This window comes from Fukomys damarensis, unplaced genomic scaffold (genome assembly GCF_012274545.1).
Source record: "Fukomys damarensis isolate Sample0158 unplaced genomic scaffold, DMR_v1.0_HiC HiC_scaffold_5, whole genome shotgun sequence".
Taxonomy (NCBI): Eukaryota; Metazoa; Chordata; class Mammalia; order Rodentia; family Bathyergidae; genus Fukomys; species Fukomys damarensis.
Window position 1 is genome coordinate 79,856,312 of NW_022900917.1, and position 18,740 is coordinate 79,875,051.

The window sequence follows — 18,740 nt, forward strand, 5'->3', positions numbered from 1 at the left end:
TCACTGGAGCTCTCCTGTCACCTCTCGCCCAGGCTCACAGCACTACACCTGCAGTCAACCTGCCACTGAGGTATATTTTGCTCCAATGTCACCTTAGGTTCTTATCTGTTTCTCTGTGTTTATTTGGCTCGTGAACAACAATTCCAAATGATCTCAATATCAACAAACTTTTATTTCTAACTAGTTTTGGAAAAGAACAAATCACAAAGATGAAAAAACAAAAATTATGCTGAGAATGAAAATCTACTATGCCATTCCCTTGGCAGGCATTTTGTTAATAATTGTTATAATCAATAATAGAATGTCACTGGTTTACAATATACATATATATATGTATATTGTGTGTATATATATATTAGATATCTATACTTCAATAGAAAGAGACATAAAAAGGCCTTTTCAAATGAGGCATGACACGCAACATGGGACACTTATTTACAATCTAGAGATGTACTTTCTACATGATTATAATAGATGCTCAGAGTCCAGAAAGGGTTTACAAAGACAGCAGGACACCCCTATAAAGAGAGGTGCAGCATGCAGCTGGACATTTATTGCCATTAGTTCTCACTGTGTCCAGGCAGCATATTGAAGGTAAAAATGGTATCTGGTTATTGGAAAAGAAGATGATCATCAGATTCATCCAGACTCCATAACCGCTGGCTACACGGTCTTAGAAGTGACCCAGAAATGACGCGTGTGGCTGATGGGAACTGGAAACACAACATGGAATGAGCCCTTCCTGTGGGCTCCAGTTAGAGCTGGAGAGGAGAAGTTACAAGGAAACTATGGCCCCATCTGGGCAAGAGCATGTGTGTCTAGGCCAGAGAATGCCCCACCATGAACTTCCCAACCGGGAAGCTAGTATCTGCTGGCTACAGCATAAATGCATTGCTGCTTATGAGGGGCCAGAGTCTATTCCAGCCAACACCATCTCAAGCTCAGGAAAAATACTCAGTAGAGAAGTGACCAGAAGATTAAGCAAAACCATGTGATGGGACCATGCTATCAGGGACATTCAGAAAAAACCCGCAGAGGAACCCCAAGTCCAGAACATGGAAGTCTGCCTTTACAAAACCCTCGGCACCTTGCCAACACCACTTCTTTGGATGAAGCCCACAAGTCTACTCTCCCACAAAGTTGCCTCTCTAGACTAGTTTCTTGTGGTCTGTATTTAATGTGCAAGAATCTAAGACTCTCAGATGGCCTGAGATTCACTTGGCTTCATTAGCACACCATTAGTGGCCTAGCCGGGGTGCTTGGTCAGATAAGTTCCTACACTGCAGGAGGGATCTTTGGAAGATGCAGGAGCTTCCAAAGATCCTGTCCTGTGTTATTCATCTCAACAGTCCTAGTTCATGGATTCCTTACCAGCAACTAAATGACTCATAAGCCTGCCTTTAGCCTGCACAGAGTATTCAGTCTTTGGGATCCTAGCAAATATCCTGGTCCATTTGTACAGTTTCTCCCTTCCGCATGGCTTCTGATGCATAGGCCCACAAAGCCATCACATCCCCGTAAGTCACTTACCAACAGTAGTTTAACTTGAGTGCAGTCTGGCTTTTGTTCTTCAATCTGATCTCACTTTTGTCTCTGTTTTCTATCCATTTTTATCATTGGTGATCATTCCTAGCCCTTTGTTTTCCTAAGGCAATTAAACATCTCCATTGGAAGATAGCCAGCACCCTTCTGAGAGCTCCCCTGAGATCTGTATCCAGTGCTCCTCCATTCAGATGTCTCGCTCCTTGCAGGGGAAGGAGAAGCAGCTGGCCACATTAATGGTTCAATGTTTTTGCAATTGTGTCCAATGCTAACACAGCATTTCTTTGGAAGTGTATCAGCGGTGGGGAGTTTCACCCACGCACGCATAATCTCAGTGCCCTCTTCTGCAAGGTGTAGTCTCACTCAGTTTTCCCTAGTATGGACAGAGAGTAAAGCAATCACAAAAAAATAAATTGTGGGCCAGGCTATGCATAGAAAAAGTTTGAGGAGATAATTGGCACAACTAGTCCAACGTAAAGTTCTCTGTAACAACCTTGTACTTATTAACAGCCGTGCCCTTTTCCTTCCTTCCTGTAAGTCACCCACCCACTGCCATTATGAAATCAAATAGGGATCTAGCACTCATTCTTTGTACTTGTTGAGAAAACATAAAGAGAAGATGAGAAAATGGTCTTGGATTTTTTCAACACATGGCACATTTGAATCTAATCCGGACTCTACTTACACAAATGTGTTCCGCTTCTGCACAGAGGATAACCTGAGTTCTGAAATGCTTGTGTGCACTTAATTCAATTAAAAAATGATAAAGCTATAAGCTAGGAAGGTAGAGGACAAATCTAGCTAAGTTGATGCAAACTCTGTGACCCATGGTGATTAAAAAGGTGGGCTCATCAACTCCGCATATTCTTTATTTTCCCAAACTTTTTCTAGAAAATATCCTGAATGAGACCTCAGGCAGCCAGACACATTCAAGCCAAGTTTTTTTTTTATCTTTTACACTATTTGTTCAGCTTTTTAAAATCTCTGAAAGAGAGGGGCTGTGGTCCAGTTTCACCCCAGCCTCCATCCCTCCCACACATCCTCCATCAGCTCCACCTTGAAAGCCAGAGGTGTATAAAAACCTGTCTCCACTAAAGAATTCAACTGCCCATAAACCTTTCTGGCAAGTTACCCTATGCCTGCCCCCTGAGAGCCACTATTTGAAGTAGTTGAGTCCAGCCACCAAGAAAAACTTCTCCAGGAACAGCTCTGAGTCAAGTACAGCGATGTGAGCAGCACGGCCAATCAGGGTGTTGGCAGTGTTGGGCAGGGCATGAAACACGTTGTGTCGGATTAAAGTGCAGTCCTTGGCAGCCACCAGGGGACCCAGAAGGTTGTTGATCATTTCTGCATAAACCGGTCCTGGAAGGAGGAAGAATGAGAAGCCGGTACAGAAGTTAGCTGTGGGATTTAGAGAAAAACACTGGATGCAGAACATTACAGATCACTTTCTGACCGCCTTGTGATTTTTGTGAAATAAGAGGAAAAAAAAAATCAAACTTCAAAGTCTTTCTGGTGGGTCAGATGATAACATGCAGCGTGAGAAGGGGATTCTACACAGAAGCTCTGTGGGCCCCAGGGATCCAAAGCTACACAGAAGTGGGGAAGGGGCCTCAGTGGATGGCTGCCCTATCACTAGGGAAATGGGAAAAAAAGAAGGGGCTAAACAGAGTCTCAGAAATTCAAGTTCTGTTTCAGGAGACCATGAGGGTTGGGACACATCCCAAGGGAAACATGGACGCAGACATATCCAATGTTATACATCTCCCATACCAACAGCATTCATTGCTTCCCTGACCCTGAGTACTGGGGTGAAGGAGGAGGAAGCACATTTTCACTGTTAGTGATGATGATTTGTCTCAATGGACTCTGACTCTGCTGGGAAAATGAGTCTGTCCCAATTTTGTATCAGACAGTGGGTGTCTTGGAGCCATGCCAGGCCAGTGAGTCACTGATCAATAATTGAGTTTGCATTTCTGAGATTCACACTCCCAGTAATTCACACTCCCGGACTTGCATCCCACCTTTCTGCAACGTTGGGCATGACAGCTTTTACATCATGTAAAGACACCTTCTGGGATGATCCTGAGGGCTAGGATATTGTACTTTTGACTAACTGGGGAGACAGTAACCATCAGTTGTAACATAACCTTCTGGGTCTCACTCCAAATTACAAAGTCTGTTTCACAAAGCCAGTATGACACCCAAATTTTGTACAGTGAGAGGGAGAGTTTTCTGCTGAGTACATTAGCGTCCAGCCAGGCACTCTTCCATACCATCAGCCACACTATGGGAATAAGCCACACTGTTTTCCTTTCACCTCAAGTTGGCAGCAGGGGAAACCATTTCTGGCTCTGCTTTCCAAGGCTGAGGAGGGCAGTGGACACCCCACAACTTCAAGAACAATTGTTTTTATTTTATTTGGCCTCCTTCTTGGTGTCTTAATAGAAGTTTTCAAGCAGAGTATGGTGAAATGTAAAGTGAAATAATCAGGGAAGTGTTTGTGAAAAACACTCTATCCTGACCTTCTTAACTGAGTTAAAAAAGGTGGGGTTAAAATAAAAGTTATGATTCTTGCCAAGTGTACATGACTATGTTTGAATAGTGGCCATTACAGCAAGTAATAACATGCTGAAGGTTTTTATGTCATAAAAATTTTATGCCTAAAGTGTTATTTGGAGGGAAAAAAGAAATCAGTCAAAATTCAGTATCAAGGGAATGGTTAAGTAAGCCATGCTTTAAGGGCTGGTTATGTGGTTTGTGCCCTATAAAATGATGTATATGAATACCATATAATGTCAGTAATAACACATGAATATTGCCAATAGTTTGAAAAGGAAGCATATTACCATTATATAAATACAATCGTTTGTTTAATTTATGCATATAATAAAGGGAGAGATCGTTTTTAAAAGCCAAACAAAAGACAACAAAATATAGTTATTACTCAACCCAATCATTGTTTTGCAGAGATGTTACTGATCCATAAATGCTAAGAAAATCTTCAGTAATTTTTAAAATAATATATAGCCCATCTTGAGTTAATTTTTTTAAGAAAAGCACCTGTTTCATACTGATTAACTTCCAGAGTAGGAGCAAATTATCTACATGAAAATTTAGTGGATAAGTTGGAAAGTGATAGAAAAAACACATGTAGTTGAGAAGCATTTCAATCAAGAATTAAAAAAAAGTAACAGTATTAGTACTTAAAAAACAAAAGCAAAAATCTGTGTGAATTAAACTCCACATCAAGTCTTCCTAAATATTTAAAAACATTCATCAATTAAGTCATATTTCTTTAATAAGAAAGTAGGCGAAAGCCAGGCATAGTGGCACATTCCTAGAATGGCCCAGCACTCTGTTTTATGAAGCCAATATGACACCCCTTGTTTGTACAGTGAGAGGCTTTCTTCACTGAGTACAATAGCCTCAAGTCAGGCCCTCCTCCATATTTTCCTCCATCTTGTGTGAATAGGCCTTCACCAACAATGCAGGAAGTTCTCAAGTCTGTGTGCGGCTGGGGCAACTTAAAAGAACTAGTGAGACTCTGTCTCAAAAAGAGGGGTGTGGGATTGGGAAGCTAGTTCAGTACCAAAGCCCTATGTTCAATTGTTAAATCCTAGTACAGGGCAGAGGGGCAAAGGAATAAAGTAGGCACAGAGGATTGGGATGTATCCCACCGGTAAAGTGCTTATGTACCATATGCAGGTCATGGGTTTAATCACCAAGAAAAGGAGGGGGGCAGAGAAACAGAGACAGAGAGAAACAGAGACACAGAAACAGAGTCAGAGACAGAGACACAGAGACAGACAAAGGCAAACAAGCAAATGCCCACATAAGAAAGAATTTTGCAGATCTATCAGCAATGGCTATGTCTGATCACATATGCAATTAAAATCAGATCATTGAACTCAATGAACCTTTGTTCGTCGGTGCAGATGTTACAGTGGGACTCTGTCCCAGGGACAATCAGAAAAACTAAAAATGGATAAAAATTTATATAAGAAAAAACATCAACACTTGAAATTTCAAGCTGAAAAATGATTAGCAAATATCATTAGTACTTAATCTCAGAAATACCCTCATTCCAACAGTACAAATATTACTATGTAATTATTTTAGGATCTGTTTAGCAAAAATCTTCAAGAGCACTCACTTATTAATACTTTTGCTCCAATAATGTGTAACTAGGAATCTATTTCAATAAAAAGTTAGAGATTGATAGAAAACATACTCACAAAGTTTTTCACCACAATATGCTTCAAAAATTTTTTTAAATATCTGGAAGCAATAGGTATGTGTAATAATTGAAGCATTAATAATTAAATTATGACATATCTATAAATAAAGTATAATTATAGAAGATAATTATGCCTGGTTTTAGCATCAGAAAATGAACATGATGTCAAGCTACACTAGATCATAGACAAAATCATGATTTTCAACATGACACAGAAGAAGACTGGAAGAAAATATGAAGGTCGAACAGTGGTAGAGGTAGAAAAAGATGTAACTGCAAAAGTTGAAATAGATTTGACTTTTTCAAATTTCCTATGAGGTATTCTCACTAAAGGAGTTTCATTTTGTAATGTACCTCAGTTTACTTTTCAATACATGTATAAGGCAGTAAAAATAAAATTCTACTATAATATATTAAAATTCTCTTTTTAATCTCTTACATCAAAATTTCCAACAGAAATTTAGAATGTACTGCTTCTATACATTAGTAACAAACTTTTGGATCTTTGGTAGGTTTTTCTTAAAAGTCTTAAAATGCAAAGAAAAATGCAATTTCCTAAAACAAAAAAATCAAAATGCTTAATGTAGAAATAAGCTAATTAATCAAAGGAAACAGGGAATGCCAGCTCATCTTCCCGTTCTGGTGGCCTAGAAAATTCCTATCTAAAAGACAACTCTGTTAGCTCCAATGATCCTTGCCTGACTCAGGCCTAGGCCCTCTTCCACTCTGGTGCTGTCCTGTGCATCATAACCCCCTTGCTGTTTGCCTTGTCCTATGGGGCTGGCACTACTATTGCTCCTGCAATGCCCAAGCTGGGTGGTGAGTCTTTGAGGTTCTGTCCATCTTCTACTCAACGGCTGGCTCACAGAAGAAGCTGAGGGATCCTTCTATGATCTAATAAATCTGTGACTGTGGATTGCACAAAGGTGTGACCAAGACAACAACTCATAAGCTATGTCCGCCCTGCCACTCAGTCGTAGGAGAAATACACACTGTGCAACCCAGAGCCAGCTTTCCCTAATCAGTGTAGTGCACGTCATGAATTTATTTTTGCTTCTGAGATCAGGAGGAATTTAAAGGTGTGAGATGCGGCTTACCTGTGTGCCTGTCTTTGAGAGCAGTTTTGCACATTTCGATCCTGGCTGAGTGAAATGGCACATAGCGGTCTTGGGGGGAAGCAACCAGCACGACATTCTTAAAATACTGCAGCCCTGGAACAAGAGGCAAGGTGAGGGCTTCTCCCCCAGGAAGTTTCACCTTAAATATACTCTGGTTTGGTCTGCACACATAACAGACTCCCTCCAGAGAGGGCAAAGTGAGGCCATGCCAGACACTGATAGGTTGCTATGGAGGGGCCTCGGTCCTCAGGGCTAAGGATGCATAACCCACACAGAGGCCAGCAGGTGCCTGTGAGAAGGAGAGGACAGAGGCTCTATTCTGGTGCCCTGATACTCGAGAGGAAAATGAAGTCTTTGCTCTCATCACTCTTGGAAGCTAAGGAGACACATAGCAAGCTAGTAAGAAAAAGTGGTGAGTCTGAGGTGTGACTGAACACTACAGTGCACAGTTAAATTTTAAAAAAGTAATTATAGCAAAAGATACACTGCTATTAATCCCCATCAAAATACTCTTGCTCCTTTCAGACACACGCCACAGTTCTTGTCACGTTCTGAAGCAGTCCTCTTTCCTGAGTACCTTTAGTTGTGCTTATTGTAGCTGCCTCGATGTTCCAAACTGATTCAACACATTTACCTTTTATGGCCATTTTTGACTTTGGGGAAGAGTCAGAAGTGGCATGGTGCCAGATGCAGTGACGAAACTGCATGGAGTCACACAATAATGCTCTCACCCGCCTGTCTTTCCATCAGATAGCACTTGGCCACAGCATTTGCTTTATGTTTTACCACTCCTCATAAAAACACTCACAAGGAGTCTAAGATTCATCATTAGGTTGTTTATTTGAGCTCGCTCTGTTTTCCTAGTGTGGGCATTCAGTGCTATGAATTTTCCACATCGAACTGCTTTCATTGTGTCTCACAGATTCCTGTATGTTGTATTGGCATTTTCATTTATATGTAAAAACTGTCTAATTTCTTCTTTACTTTCCTCTGTGATAAAATGAACATTACTCAGCCATAAAGAACAAGAAATTAGATTCATTCATAGGGAAATGGATACATATTGAGGATATACTCCTAAGTGAAATAAATAGGTCACACATGTGTAAATATCAAATAGCTTCTCTGGTGTGAATAAACTGTAATAGTACATAAGATCCTAATGAGATAATTGACATTGTGAAATGGGAAGAAAAGGGCTAAAGGTGTAGGGAAGGTGGGATGGGTAAGGGAAAGATAATAAGGGAAAAGAAAAAAATGTGAGAAAATGAAAAGATGGAAATAAAGTGTTTGTAAATGGGGGGTTGAAGGGAGGTCAGGGGCAAGGGGGGAAAATGAGAACCAAGACCTGTCATGTAGAGGTACAAGATCCCAACAACGAATGTAACTGTACTGTATCCCTAAAATGTACCAATAAATTCAATTTAAAAGAAAAAAAAACACTCACAAAAGAGGACTTCCAGAACTGCTCTGGGAAGTGCCAAGAACAATGGGATAACTGTGATCATAGTGTGTGTGGGGGGAGTGTTTTAAGGAGCATTAATGGCAATTTGTGTTTTTACTGTAATACATTTTTTTCAATTTAAAGCTCACTGTGTATTTTTATCACTGCTTAGAAGAAGAGAGGAAGGATCTGACCCCACCACACAAAACCTGTAGCAACAGGGTCCCATCCAGTCTTCACGTATGTAAGTCGATCTGTACCCGGTGAAGCTGGCACACAGAGCCTGGATCTATGTAATTCAAACGTGAACAGACTGTCTGGAAGTGGAAGCTGTAGCTCCTGGGGTCACAGTGACCCTTTACACATCCCGGCTCTCCCCTCTCATGGGCTGTAAAGGCCAAGAGATGCTGAGCTCCTGGAGGTTGCTGGGCTCCTAATACATTGGGGAGACTGTGCTTGCCAGATCTCCCATACTTAACGTGAGTGGATCAGCACGGCATCAGAGATTGTTTGTGTCTTAGGAGTTGAATCTGGAGCTAAAACTCATGAGCACAGCTGCAGATGGACATGCTCACCTGTTTTTTGGCTTAGTTGGTAGAGGAAACATTTGCGCAAATCAGCATTATCCCTGAAAGTCAGCTGCAGAAGAGACCCAGATTTCTTCAATTTCTGCATGAGCCACAAGCCTAGGAAGGTAGAACAAAGCACAAATAAAAATGCAGGACAAAGCAAAAACAAAAGAGCGTAATTCTTAGTTAAAAATAAGTGTATTTTAAGCAAATATTTGGGAAGTTAGAGGTAAATTTGTAAAATCATCCTGCAAAATGATGGCGAGGGGCTGTCAAAGTTCTGAAACAATACATATCCTTTGATTCATTCAGTCCCCTGAAAGGAAGCCGAAAGACCCTGGTGTGAAATATATAAGAATGCTCCTCCTCGGGGCTGGGGATGTAGCTCAGTGGTGCCTGGCAAAAGCAAAATCCTGAGTTTGATCCTGTTATTGGCAAAAAGAAAAGAATGCTTCTCATAGGTCCATTGAGGATACTGGAAAACTAAAATAAACATCTCAGAACCAACACATTTAGCCCTGCTCTTGTAGATATTAACATTGATGACAGCAAGTACTGCTGTAATATCAAATAAACTTGATTTTTAAAAAGGCAGTAAATAAGATTCAAATGTGTGAAAAGTGGAACGGGCTATCTAAATGGAGGAGCCATTGATAACATCTCCTGTTTTAACTTTTTGTGATGTTCCAAGATTATAATTGTGGAGCAAAGTAGTTTCATTCACATGTTTCTGTCAAAAGCTGGCTTCTTGAGTTTGTGAGGAAAGTCCGAATAGTAGAGGGTCTGCCGCCTGCCTCGCAAGCACAAGGACCCGAGTTCAATTCCTGGTACCAAAAAAAAACAAAAAAAAGCAAAACAAAAATAGTAGAGGAGAAATGTTGTATTCATAAGGTATCATAGCACAGAATAACTTATGTTCACAAATTACATCCTTAGACTAACTTTCATGAAAAAAAATGTACCTGCCCCATGTATTGAGGAAGCCATCTGGATGTACAAAGCAGCTGGAAAAGCAAGGCAGGTGGCTGAAAGACTGGCAGAGAGAGGATGGCCCACCTATTAGAGCTGCCTCTCATGCCACATGGTGGATTTGGACAATCAGAAATGATTAAGTATTTATTAGGAACTTTTTTGTTTTGTTTTGTTTTTTGAGACAGGGTCTCAATACATAGTTGAGACTGACCTGGAACTCACTATGTAGCACAGGCTTGAACTCACAGAGACCCTCCTGCCTTAGCCTCCCAAGTGCTGGGATTGCAGGTGTGCATCACACCTAGCTAGGAATCTATTTTAATATCCTATTTACTACTCTAGAAGACCCAGTGAATTATATGTGCTTCCAAACCCCAAGTCATGCCACTTCCTCAGTTAAAACCACACTGGAAACTTTGATGAGGAAGGCTAACATCTTGCCACATCTGGCAAGATCCCTCCTCTGGCTCTTCATGCTTCCTTCAGTGACTGTCTTGTGCCCCTGCTGAGCATGTTGCATTTCTGTTGCAAAGAACTGCCTGCAGTACACTGATTACACCACGCTCCTACTTTCCATCAACCATTACTTCCGCATATGAAATTCTCCCAGCTATTCACTTCCTCTTTTCATAATTCATTGGACCTTCATTCTTTTTTTTTTAAATTTTATTGAGTTTATTGGTACATTTTAGGGATACAGTACAGTTACATTCATTGTTAGGATCTTGTACCTCTACATGACAAGTCTTGATTCTCATTTTTTCCCCTTACCTCTGCCCTCCCTTCACCCCCTCCTCCCCTCCCCATCTACAAACACTTTATTTTCATCTTTTCATTCTCTCACATTTTTTTCTTTTCCCTTTTTGTTCTTCCCCTACGTATCACACCTTCCCTACACCTTTAGCTCCTTTCCTCCCATTTCTAAATGTCAGTAATCTTATTAGAATCTTATGCATTGTTGCAGAATATTCACACCAGGGAAACTATTTGGTATTTACACATGTGTGACTTATTTATTTCACTTAGGAGTATATCTTCAATATGTATCCATTTTCCTATGAATGAATCTATTCTCTCGCTCTTTATGGCTGAGTAATATTCCATTTTATAGAAAAACCACAACTTCTTTATCCAGTTTCCAACGGATGGGCAAATAGGCTGTTTCCAAGATTTAGCTATTACAAACTGTGCCGCTATAAACATGGGTGCACATACTTCTCTATGATATGATTCTTTTAGTTCTCTTGGAAAGATATCCAGCAGAGGGATGGCTGGGTCAAATGGAACCTCCATGGACCTTCATTCTTTAGCATTTCAATCTCTGTCCCTTACAGCACAGAAGAAATTATGATTGCCTCCAAGCTGGGGAGGAGCAAGGAATATAGCATTCAACTGTATTTGTCCATTCATAAATGATGGCTAAATTATTTTTTACTCCTTCAGTTTAATAAAAATTTAATGTTATGCATATGCATATAGCCACACACACACACACACACACACACACACACACACACACGATGCAGATTCAGCCTTCTGTACAAGTGGGTTATGCATCTGCAGACTGAACCAATGGGATCAAAACGTTTTATAGAAAGCCATATCTGTACTGAACGTGGTTAGACTATTTTTTCTTGACTTAGTTTTCCCTTAACAACACCCTAAAATAATTATTTTCACAGCATCCGCATTGTAATAGGAAGTATAGGTAGTCTAGAGATGACTCAAAGTATGCAGAAGGGTGTGCATAGGCTGTACGAAAACACGATGCTATTTAATATAAAGAATGTGAGCACCCTTGGCTATTGGTACCTGTGGAGAGTCCTAGAACCAATGTCCCACAGATTTGGAGGAATGATTATATGCCTACCCATATCAGATCCATTTATACTAAGATGCATAAGTACACAATATGCGTACATATGCCCCAAACATATGGTGTATAATACATCACAAAATATGGCATTGAAAATGTTTTTATAATGTATTACATCTAAAGACACCGACATTAATCCCCTTAAAATACTTCTCCTTGCTCCAAACACACTTAACACATCATTCTCGCTACTTTCTGAAGCAATTCTGGAATTCTTCTTTCTAAAGTACCTTCAGTTGTCTGCCTCCTTGTTCTGAATTGATTGAAAATATTCATGAGAATTGATGTGAAGTGGTGAATTCCCCCCGCCTTTATTCACCGTGCTTTGTGATCACATCTCGTACACTCACACATGATCTTTATTTTACAATATATTAACTAAGTAGGACCTATTCTATTTAAGCATCCTTTGGCCTTTCCTAGATATTGGCTAACTTCTCCCAACCAGAACCCCAAGCATATCACATTCTTCTTCACAGGAGTTTTAAGGTAGAAGTAATCTTGGAAAATAACTGCCTAACTTCACTCGGCTCCCAAAGGAAAGGGTCATATCTCTCAGCCCAGGTTTCTCTCCACCATCCCCAGCTTAGAAGAGGCTCTAAAATCACAGATCTCCCTGGAGAAGGTCTTCTGCCTCCCGTTTCCAGTCCCTGATGCCCACATTAAGCCTGAGGCATGGCGGGTTGGGGGACACTCACCTGTACTGACGAGCGTGCTGTTGTTGTACAGGGTGCCCAGGTGAGGCCCAGACAGTGACAGGAACGTGTGCAGCTTGTTGAGGTAATACCGGAAGCGGGGCCGTGTGAGGACTGACCGGATGATGATGTTGCCCAGAGAATGGCCGATGAAACTATTGGAGACAGAAAGAGTTCACGTGAGTGTGACAGCAAGGGCTGCTGCCAGGCCCCCACTGGATGCAGGCCCTGGCAAGGAAAACAGACATTGCCAGTTCTTCTTCCTCTGGTCTCCAAAATAGGGCCATGTTCAGAAAACAGGGCCTTCATGAACCGTAACTGCGCCAGCATGGCCAGAGAGAAGCATGGGCATTTTGCCTAGCTCTCTATCATCAGCACAGTCTCCCCTCCCAGCTGGACCCTGCACCTCCTCCTCCCAGTCCATCTGAGTGCTAACAGGCTCCTTTTTGAAATCCACACCTGAGTATTGAGCACTCCTGGCCATTTACAGGATAAAATTTCAACTTCTTATCCTGGCCCATGAGGCCATTCATAACCTGACCTCTAGCTCTTCAGTTTTTCTGACTGTCTCGTTACTGTGCATATTTATTGAGCTGCCTGTTCGCTGCTCACACTGAGTTTGATCCCTGAACTCTGCACTCCACTGAAGCCAAACTGATACTCACAGAAACATGGACTGAATAAATTCTTGCTTTTCAACTAAACAACTATATATTGCAACTTGATTATAAGAGTACGACTTTGCATCCTTTCTGATGGTAAGAATAAAACCAGTAGAGAAAATAAATGTGTGTTAGTTTATGAAATTGCATGGCTTAGTTTGTGTCCTTTCATTTTTACCAAAACTTTATAGGTAAATGATTTGGTAAATTTTCAAATCCTCAATAGTAGAATAAAGAAGTGATGTTTTATTTCTGAAGACTAAGTTTGATAAGGCATATTGAGGGCTTAGCCTTATATCTATATGCTCAAAAAATGCAGACTGTTTCCTATGACCTCAGTCATTTAAATAGGTAGGCCAGGTTTTTTGTTACAGAACTGAGGATACAGTTAACATTGATTAAAGCTCTTCTACTGGGCAGGCAGCTCATTTAGCTTTTAAACACGTCTCCTTTCAATTATTAACAAGAAATACAGGCTCAGAGATACAGATTGCTTGCAAAAAGTTACTCACACCATACATGATACAGTCAAGGTTTGTATCAGAACAGGAATTTAAACCTAGGGATTGTTGGTTCAAGTGCAATACTCTTTCGATGGAGCAACAGAATATTTATTCTCCCAGCTCATATTTTGACAGGTGGCCTGTGTCCACCACCACTGATACTCACTCCTGCCTAAGGGCAATAGCCACATCAAAATCACAAGTTAAGTTATCCCAGTGGTTAACAGAATGCATCATCCCAAAGTTGTACACAACAAGCACTCAAGAAAGATCACCCCTCTTCCCTCAGCATTAACTACCTGTGGTTTCCTTTTACCTAATTCGGGATATGGAGAGGTTGTACAATTGAATGTGTTGAATGATTTCATCTAATAACCGATCCGTCATGGTATCAAAATCTGCAAATGTGTCCATCTGGAAGAAGAGAGAGGAAAGGGTGTTGGGAGAGGCCATGGCCCCAGCCACTCTTTGTACACAAGCTGTCGCCTGCCATTGATCATCACGGGGCATCCTGGTAGTGGGCTCAGATCTTATGCTGGCAATATAGGTTGAGATCCAACCTCGGGGCCAAAGGTCCACAAAGTGGGGCTCTAGTGAATAAATAAAGTGTTGCTGAGGAGCTGGGAGTGTGAGGCAGAAGAGCTGGAGGAGATTCTCATTCACGCAGGGCCTGCAACCGCATCTCATGCCCAGCGTACCTTACTCGCCTATGGGTTCTGCAGTACACTTCACAGAGGAGGACACAGGCTCCGGGATGGGAGGCCACACACTCAGCTCCCATGAGCTGGGACCTACAGCAGACAAACTTGGCTCCAAAGCCCCTGCCTTCAGCCTGCTCAGCCTTTGGGTTGTGCTACAAGGCTATGTCCAGAGGGAAAGCATCAGCTTTAAATGCCCATTTCAGCTGCCAGGCCCAGCTGAAGATGGGGATGGAAGTACAAGTAAGTAGATGTAGGGTCACTATTTACAAATAAAATTGTCCTCATTGCTGGAGTTGAATAACAATGTCCTGGACTGCCTGCACAGGAGCTGAGCATCAAGAAACGTGAACAAGCGATCTCATGAATATTTATCAGGGTGTCCAAAAAAGAGAGCACATTTTAGGGAAAGCAGTAGAAAAGAGAAGGTCATTAGGTTCCTGTTGCCTGCCATCCAGCAAACCTTTAGGAGCAGGCGAGAAGCAGACATTGGTAGGTCACAGAGATTCCATGGGCTAAGAAGGGTCCCTGTTTGCTGCTCCTGTCCCCATGGGACTTTGGATGGGATCTGTGGCTTCCCCAATCAAAAGCAAAGTCTTATCTATTAAACAGGGAGACTGCAACCAACTTATTGACATCATTTTAAAGACTGAATAAAATACACATAACTCTCTTTAGACAGATGCTGCTATGCCCATCACCCTCTTTCTTTTGGGACCCATTTTCTCATTGGTAAGCTATCCACTGAATGTATTATTTGAAGAATGATTGCAATTATTGGGCCTGAGGTGACTGTGATGAGAAGCAAAATGATTAACTCCTCAAGCAAGTGTTAAAGAGGAATATGACAAATGGGCCCACTTAAAAGATTTCAACACGGCACATGTAACAGATGCAGTCAGCACTGAGGGGCCAAGCCTTGACTGAAGGGCCTTGTAACAGAGGCCCAAGTTTCCTCAGCATCCAGACTGAGTCTACATGTCAGGAGGCAAGAACTAGAATGGCTGGATGGACACAGGGGAAGGGTATTACCTGACCAGACCCTTCTAACTAACTGTACTCATCTGCCCTGAAAAAAAAGAGCCTTACTTGGAGAAGTCAAGAATAAAGCCAGTGAACACTGGCCACTTGCTTCCCTGCTCTTTTCTGTGAAGTCCCTGGGCAAACTCTCTTAGGATTGGATCCTTCGTGCTTCCTCCCCAGGTCCGACTGACAATGAAAGTCTACGTAAACCCCAGAATCTCCCCATTCCCTCTTCTATAAAGCGACGGGGAGGTGTCAACAAGCAATAGGACAGTGGTGGGTATGAAATGAAGAGGCAGGAATAGTGTCCTGCTCGGGGTAGGTGCTCACATAAACATTCTCTTTATGTTCTTGATGTTACACTTTTCACTTGCGGCACCTGCTGAAGCTTCTGCAGGCCTTCAGTGTGGGAGGTGTCAAAGAGCAGGCGACACAAATGGGCCCTGACAGTTGAAGAGGAGACGTGACCTTCCATGATTCTCCATCCAACTGCCATGCCCAATTGCCAGTGGGACCCTTCGCTCACAAACAGCTCCATTCTTCCAGGTATTACTTGGGATTCATCTCTCTCAAGTTCCATGAGGGTGAAAATCAACAGCAACTCCAGAGTCGCTGAAGTGTCACTGACCCCGGGCATCTGACTAAGGCCTCAGGCTCCATCTACCTTTGAATGGGAATGGTTCCCATGGTCACCCCTGACTACAAAGCAATCAACCTACTTCTTTGGTCATGGAGATACAAGTGAGAAAGCCCTGCCTTCAGTGTGGATCCACCGACAAATAATTGATGTTGTACAGATCACTCCCACCCCAATTCCCTGTCAGGTTAAAAGGCTCCAGCCAGTGATTCACATGTTCTCATTCCTTATTCGTTCCTCACCCTGCAAAAGGAAAACAACACGTTGCTGTCTCTAAATTTTCCAAGGGCCTTGCCAGTATCGGCAATATCGCCAGTACTGGATCTGCAAGATCCCCTCCTATCTCCGTGTGTCCCCAGATCACCAGGGATCCCTCGGGGGTTCATCGGAGCTCACTTGCCATGTTTGCTCAAGCCCGATTTTTGTTTGTTTACTTGTTTTTATCATACCTGATTCTTCTCAGACATTAGGAAATCCAGCTTCCCTCCAGGGAGCCCCAGTTCTATGAAAGTCTTTACCAGCCGGAGGTCCGCACTATTTCCTAAAAATGACAGATAACCCCCCACCCCAGCCCCACAGTTAATCAAGGAGAAGGCGAAAAGAGAGATTTCTGTCTCATTTCCTTCTTCCTCCATTGGCTTTGGCTTTTCTTCCATTATTTTTAAAGCAGATAATAAAAATAGAAAAACAAGTCCACCCCCTGCTTGCCCTGCCTCCTGTGCACACACAGACCCACAAATGTGACTCCTTCCAGGGTCCTTCCAAGTAGTTCTGCTCAATGGAATTATGTCCTGACCTACTAAGGTGTGACTCGGAAATGTTCCGTAGGCGGCATAAATTGAGCCCCCCCCCCACACGGGTCCTCCTCCTTCAGTGTATGCTGCATGACCAGCACTTTATATGCCTGTGGCGCCACCTAATGGCCGATGGGTACAACGTGAACTCAGCAAGTCCCTTCCCATTAATACAAGGAAGATCTATCTGTGCCATTAGCAGGCAATTGGTGAACTCCTGGAAGAAGGGAATCAGGGTGCAGTTGTCTAATAGAGTAAGACTCTCTCCTGGGCAAGGAGTCCTGGAAAAGCAAGCTGCATGGATGTTCAGTTTCCTCACTGGGGTAAAGCAGTGAGAGGTTAAAAATCCAGGCCAGTTACTAACAGCACAGAGAATGCACTTCTGATATTTAAAAAAATCATATGAAAAATAGATCTGATGCAACAGAATATGTGTTTAGAAATAAGTTTCATGCAGCTCATGGTGGTTAAACTGTATCTAAGTGAATTTTTGGCCTATTCCTCAACTGGAGCCCTGTAGAGTTGGAAGTTAGAAGCTATTGCTTGGCCTCCTGAACTTACCTGCTTTACCACAGGACTAAATCCCAAGGTTACACTTTTAAATAATTTCTGAGATATAGGTGAAATTACAACTAATTTTATGTGATTCTTTATGAAACTTCCCGATGATTAAAAGGAGGGGAAAAGAGCCACACTGAATTAGGAGGAATCAAGGTTTGGGATGCCCCTGACCTTAGAGGGTGACTTAGCATGCTTGAATGCCACCCATCTTGGTGGCCTATTGCAGCATGCACCCAAACCTGGAGGGTCATAGTCACAAAACCATCATGCTCTTTTTGTGTGTATTTTTGTATTTTAATGCAAAATTTTATTAATTTCTTCACTCACTTCAGTCAGTAAAATTATGTTGTTTCGTCACACTCTTTTTTTTTAAGTTCCCTAATATCATTCTGAACATAGCCTTCAAAAAAGTACCAAGCTTCTGTATTTAACATAAAAAGTTTAAGGAATAAAAATGTACCCCTCTCTTCTCCAATATGGTTGGAAAGAGAATGTTCTGAAACTTAAAATATTTTCAGAAAAGGTGATTTAATAATATGTTAAATTGAGGATGCTTATAAGAATGTAAATCTTCAACTTTCTGCACAACATGAGCTGTGTCAATATTCATAACTGTTATCAATGGGCTCACTTCTCTGGAAATAAAATTTGAACAGTCAGTCTTATAAAATTCTGAAGACCTCGGAAGAATACAATTTGAACTGGAGAAATAACCTTCAAAAGAGACCTGTGTGTGGTACGGGTTGTCTCCCAGGCGACTTGTTGCCCCAGTGATGAAGTATTGGGTAGTTCAGGGCATTGCTGCAAAACTGCTCTGTCTTTATAACATCCTTCTGCTTTCATATGCATGATGGAAGAAAGCCACAATTAATTGCCTGATCGGATTTCTTACTTTAGCAAAGAACTGGAGTCTTACTTCCTTGTAATTTAATATGGCCTAAGTGAAAGGCAGTATTTCAGCAGATGAGTGAGAGGGCTGCTCGTTGTTCTTACAAACTCTACAACTTGGTAGAGTCTCTGGCACAGGAAAGGGGTCCCATCACTGAAAGGAAATTAGCCATAGGCAACAAAATAGCTTTCGGTCACTACCCTGACTCCTCAAAATGAATCCATCTATTCTACTCCAGGTCTTCCTTTATGCATACCGTTCTACTGACTCATGGATTCCATTAATTCCTTCATTCTGGTTATCCATGGGTTTCATTGATATATTCATTCCAGTAAGACATTCACTTCCTTCACTCAAGCCATTTATTTCTTATGTGTAACATTCACTTCATTGATTATTCCAATTATTCCTTTGTCCTATTTATCTACTAATTTATTCAACTCATGCCGTCACCACATCCATTGATTTGTGTATTTCATTTTCTCAACAGATTACTGGTGCCTCAAATGCATGTTCT

The 18,740-nt window shown here is 41.7% G+C and overlaps 1 protein-coding gene across 5 annotated transcripts in view; it reads right to left on the minus strand.

The window, feature by feature from the left end:
- Positions 1-384: 384 nt before the first annotated feature.
- Positions 385-18,740, minus strand: part of Fam135b (family with sequence similarity 135 member B) — a 322,410-nt gene continuing 304,054 nt past the window's right edge. For 3 of the 5 annotated variants that reach the window (XM_010629613.2, XM_010629612.2, XM_010629614.2), the window contains exons 15-20: positions 16,429-16,520; positions 13,938-14,035; positions 12,460-12,611; positions 8,920-9,030; positions 6,880-6,993; positions 386-2,904 (exon numbers count right to left, since the gene is read on the minus strand). In XM_010629613.2, the coding sequence (XP_010627915.1) occupies positions 2,699-2,904; positions 6,880-6,993; positions 8,920-9,030; positions 12,460-12,611; positions 13,938-14,035; positions 16,429-16,520 (773 nt within the window). In that variant the 3' untranslated portion in view covers positions 386-2,698. Of the gene's footprint in view, positions 2,905-6,879; positions 6,994-8,919; positions 9,031-12,459; positions 12,612-13,920; positions 14,036-16,428; positions 16,521-18,740 lie in introns of those variants that run through there. The other 2 variants (XM_010629616.2, XM_010629617.2) reach the window with 2 other exon arrangements.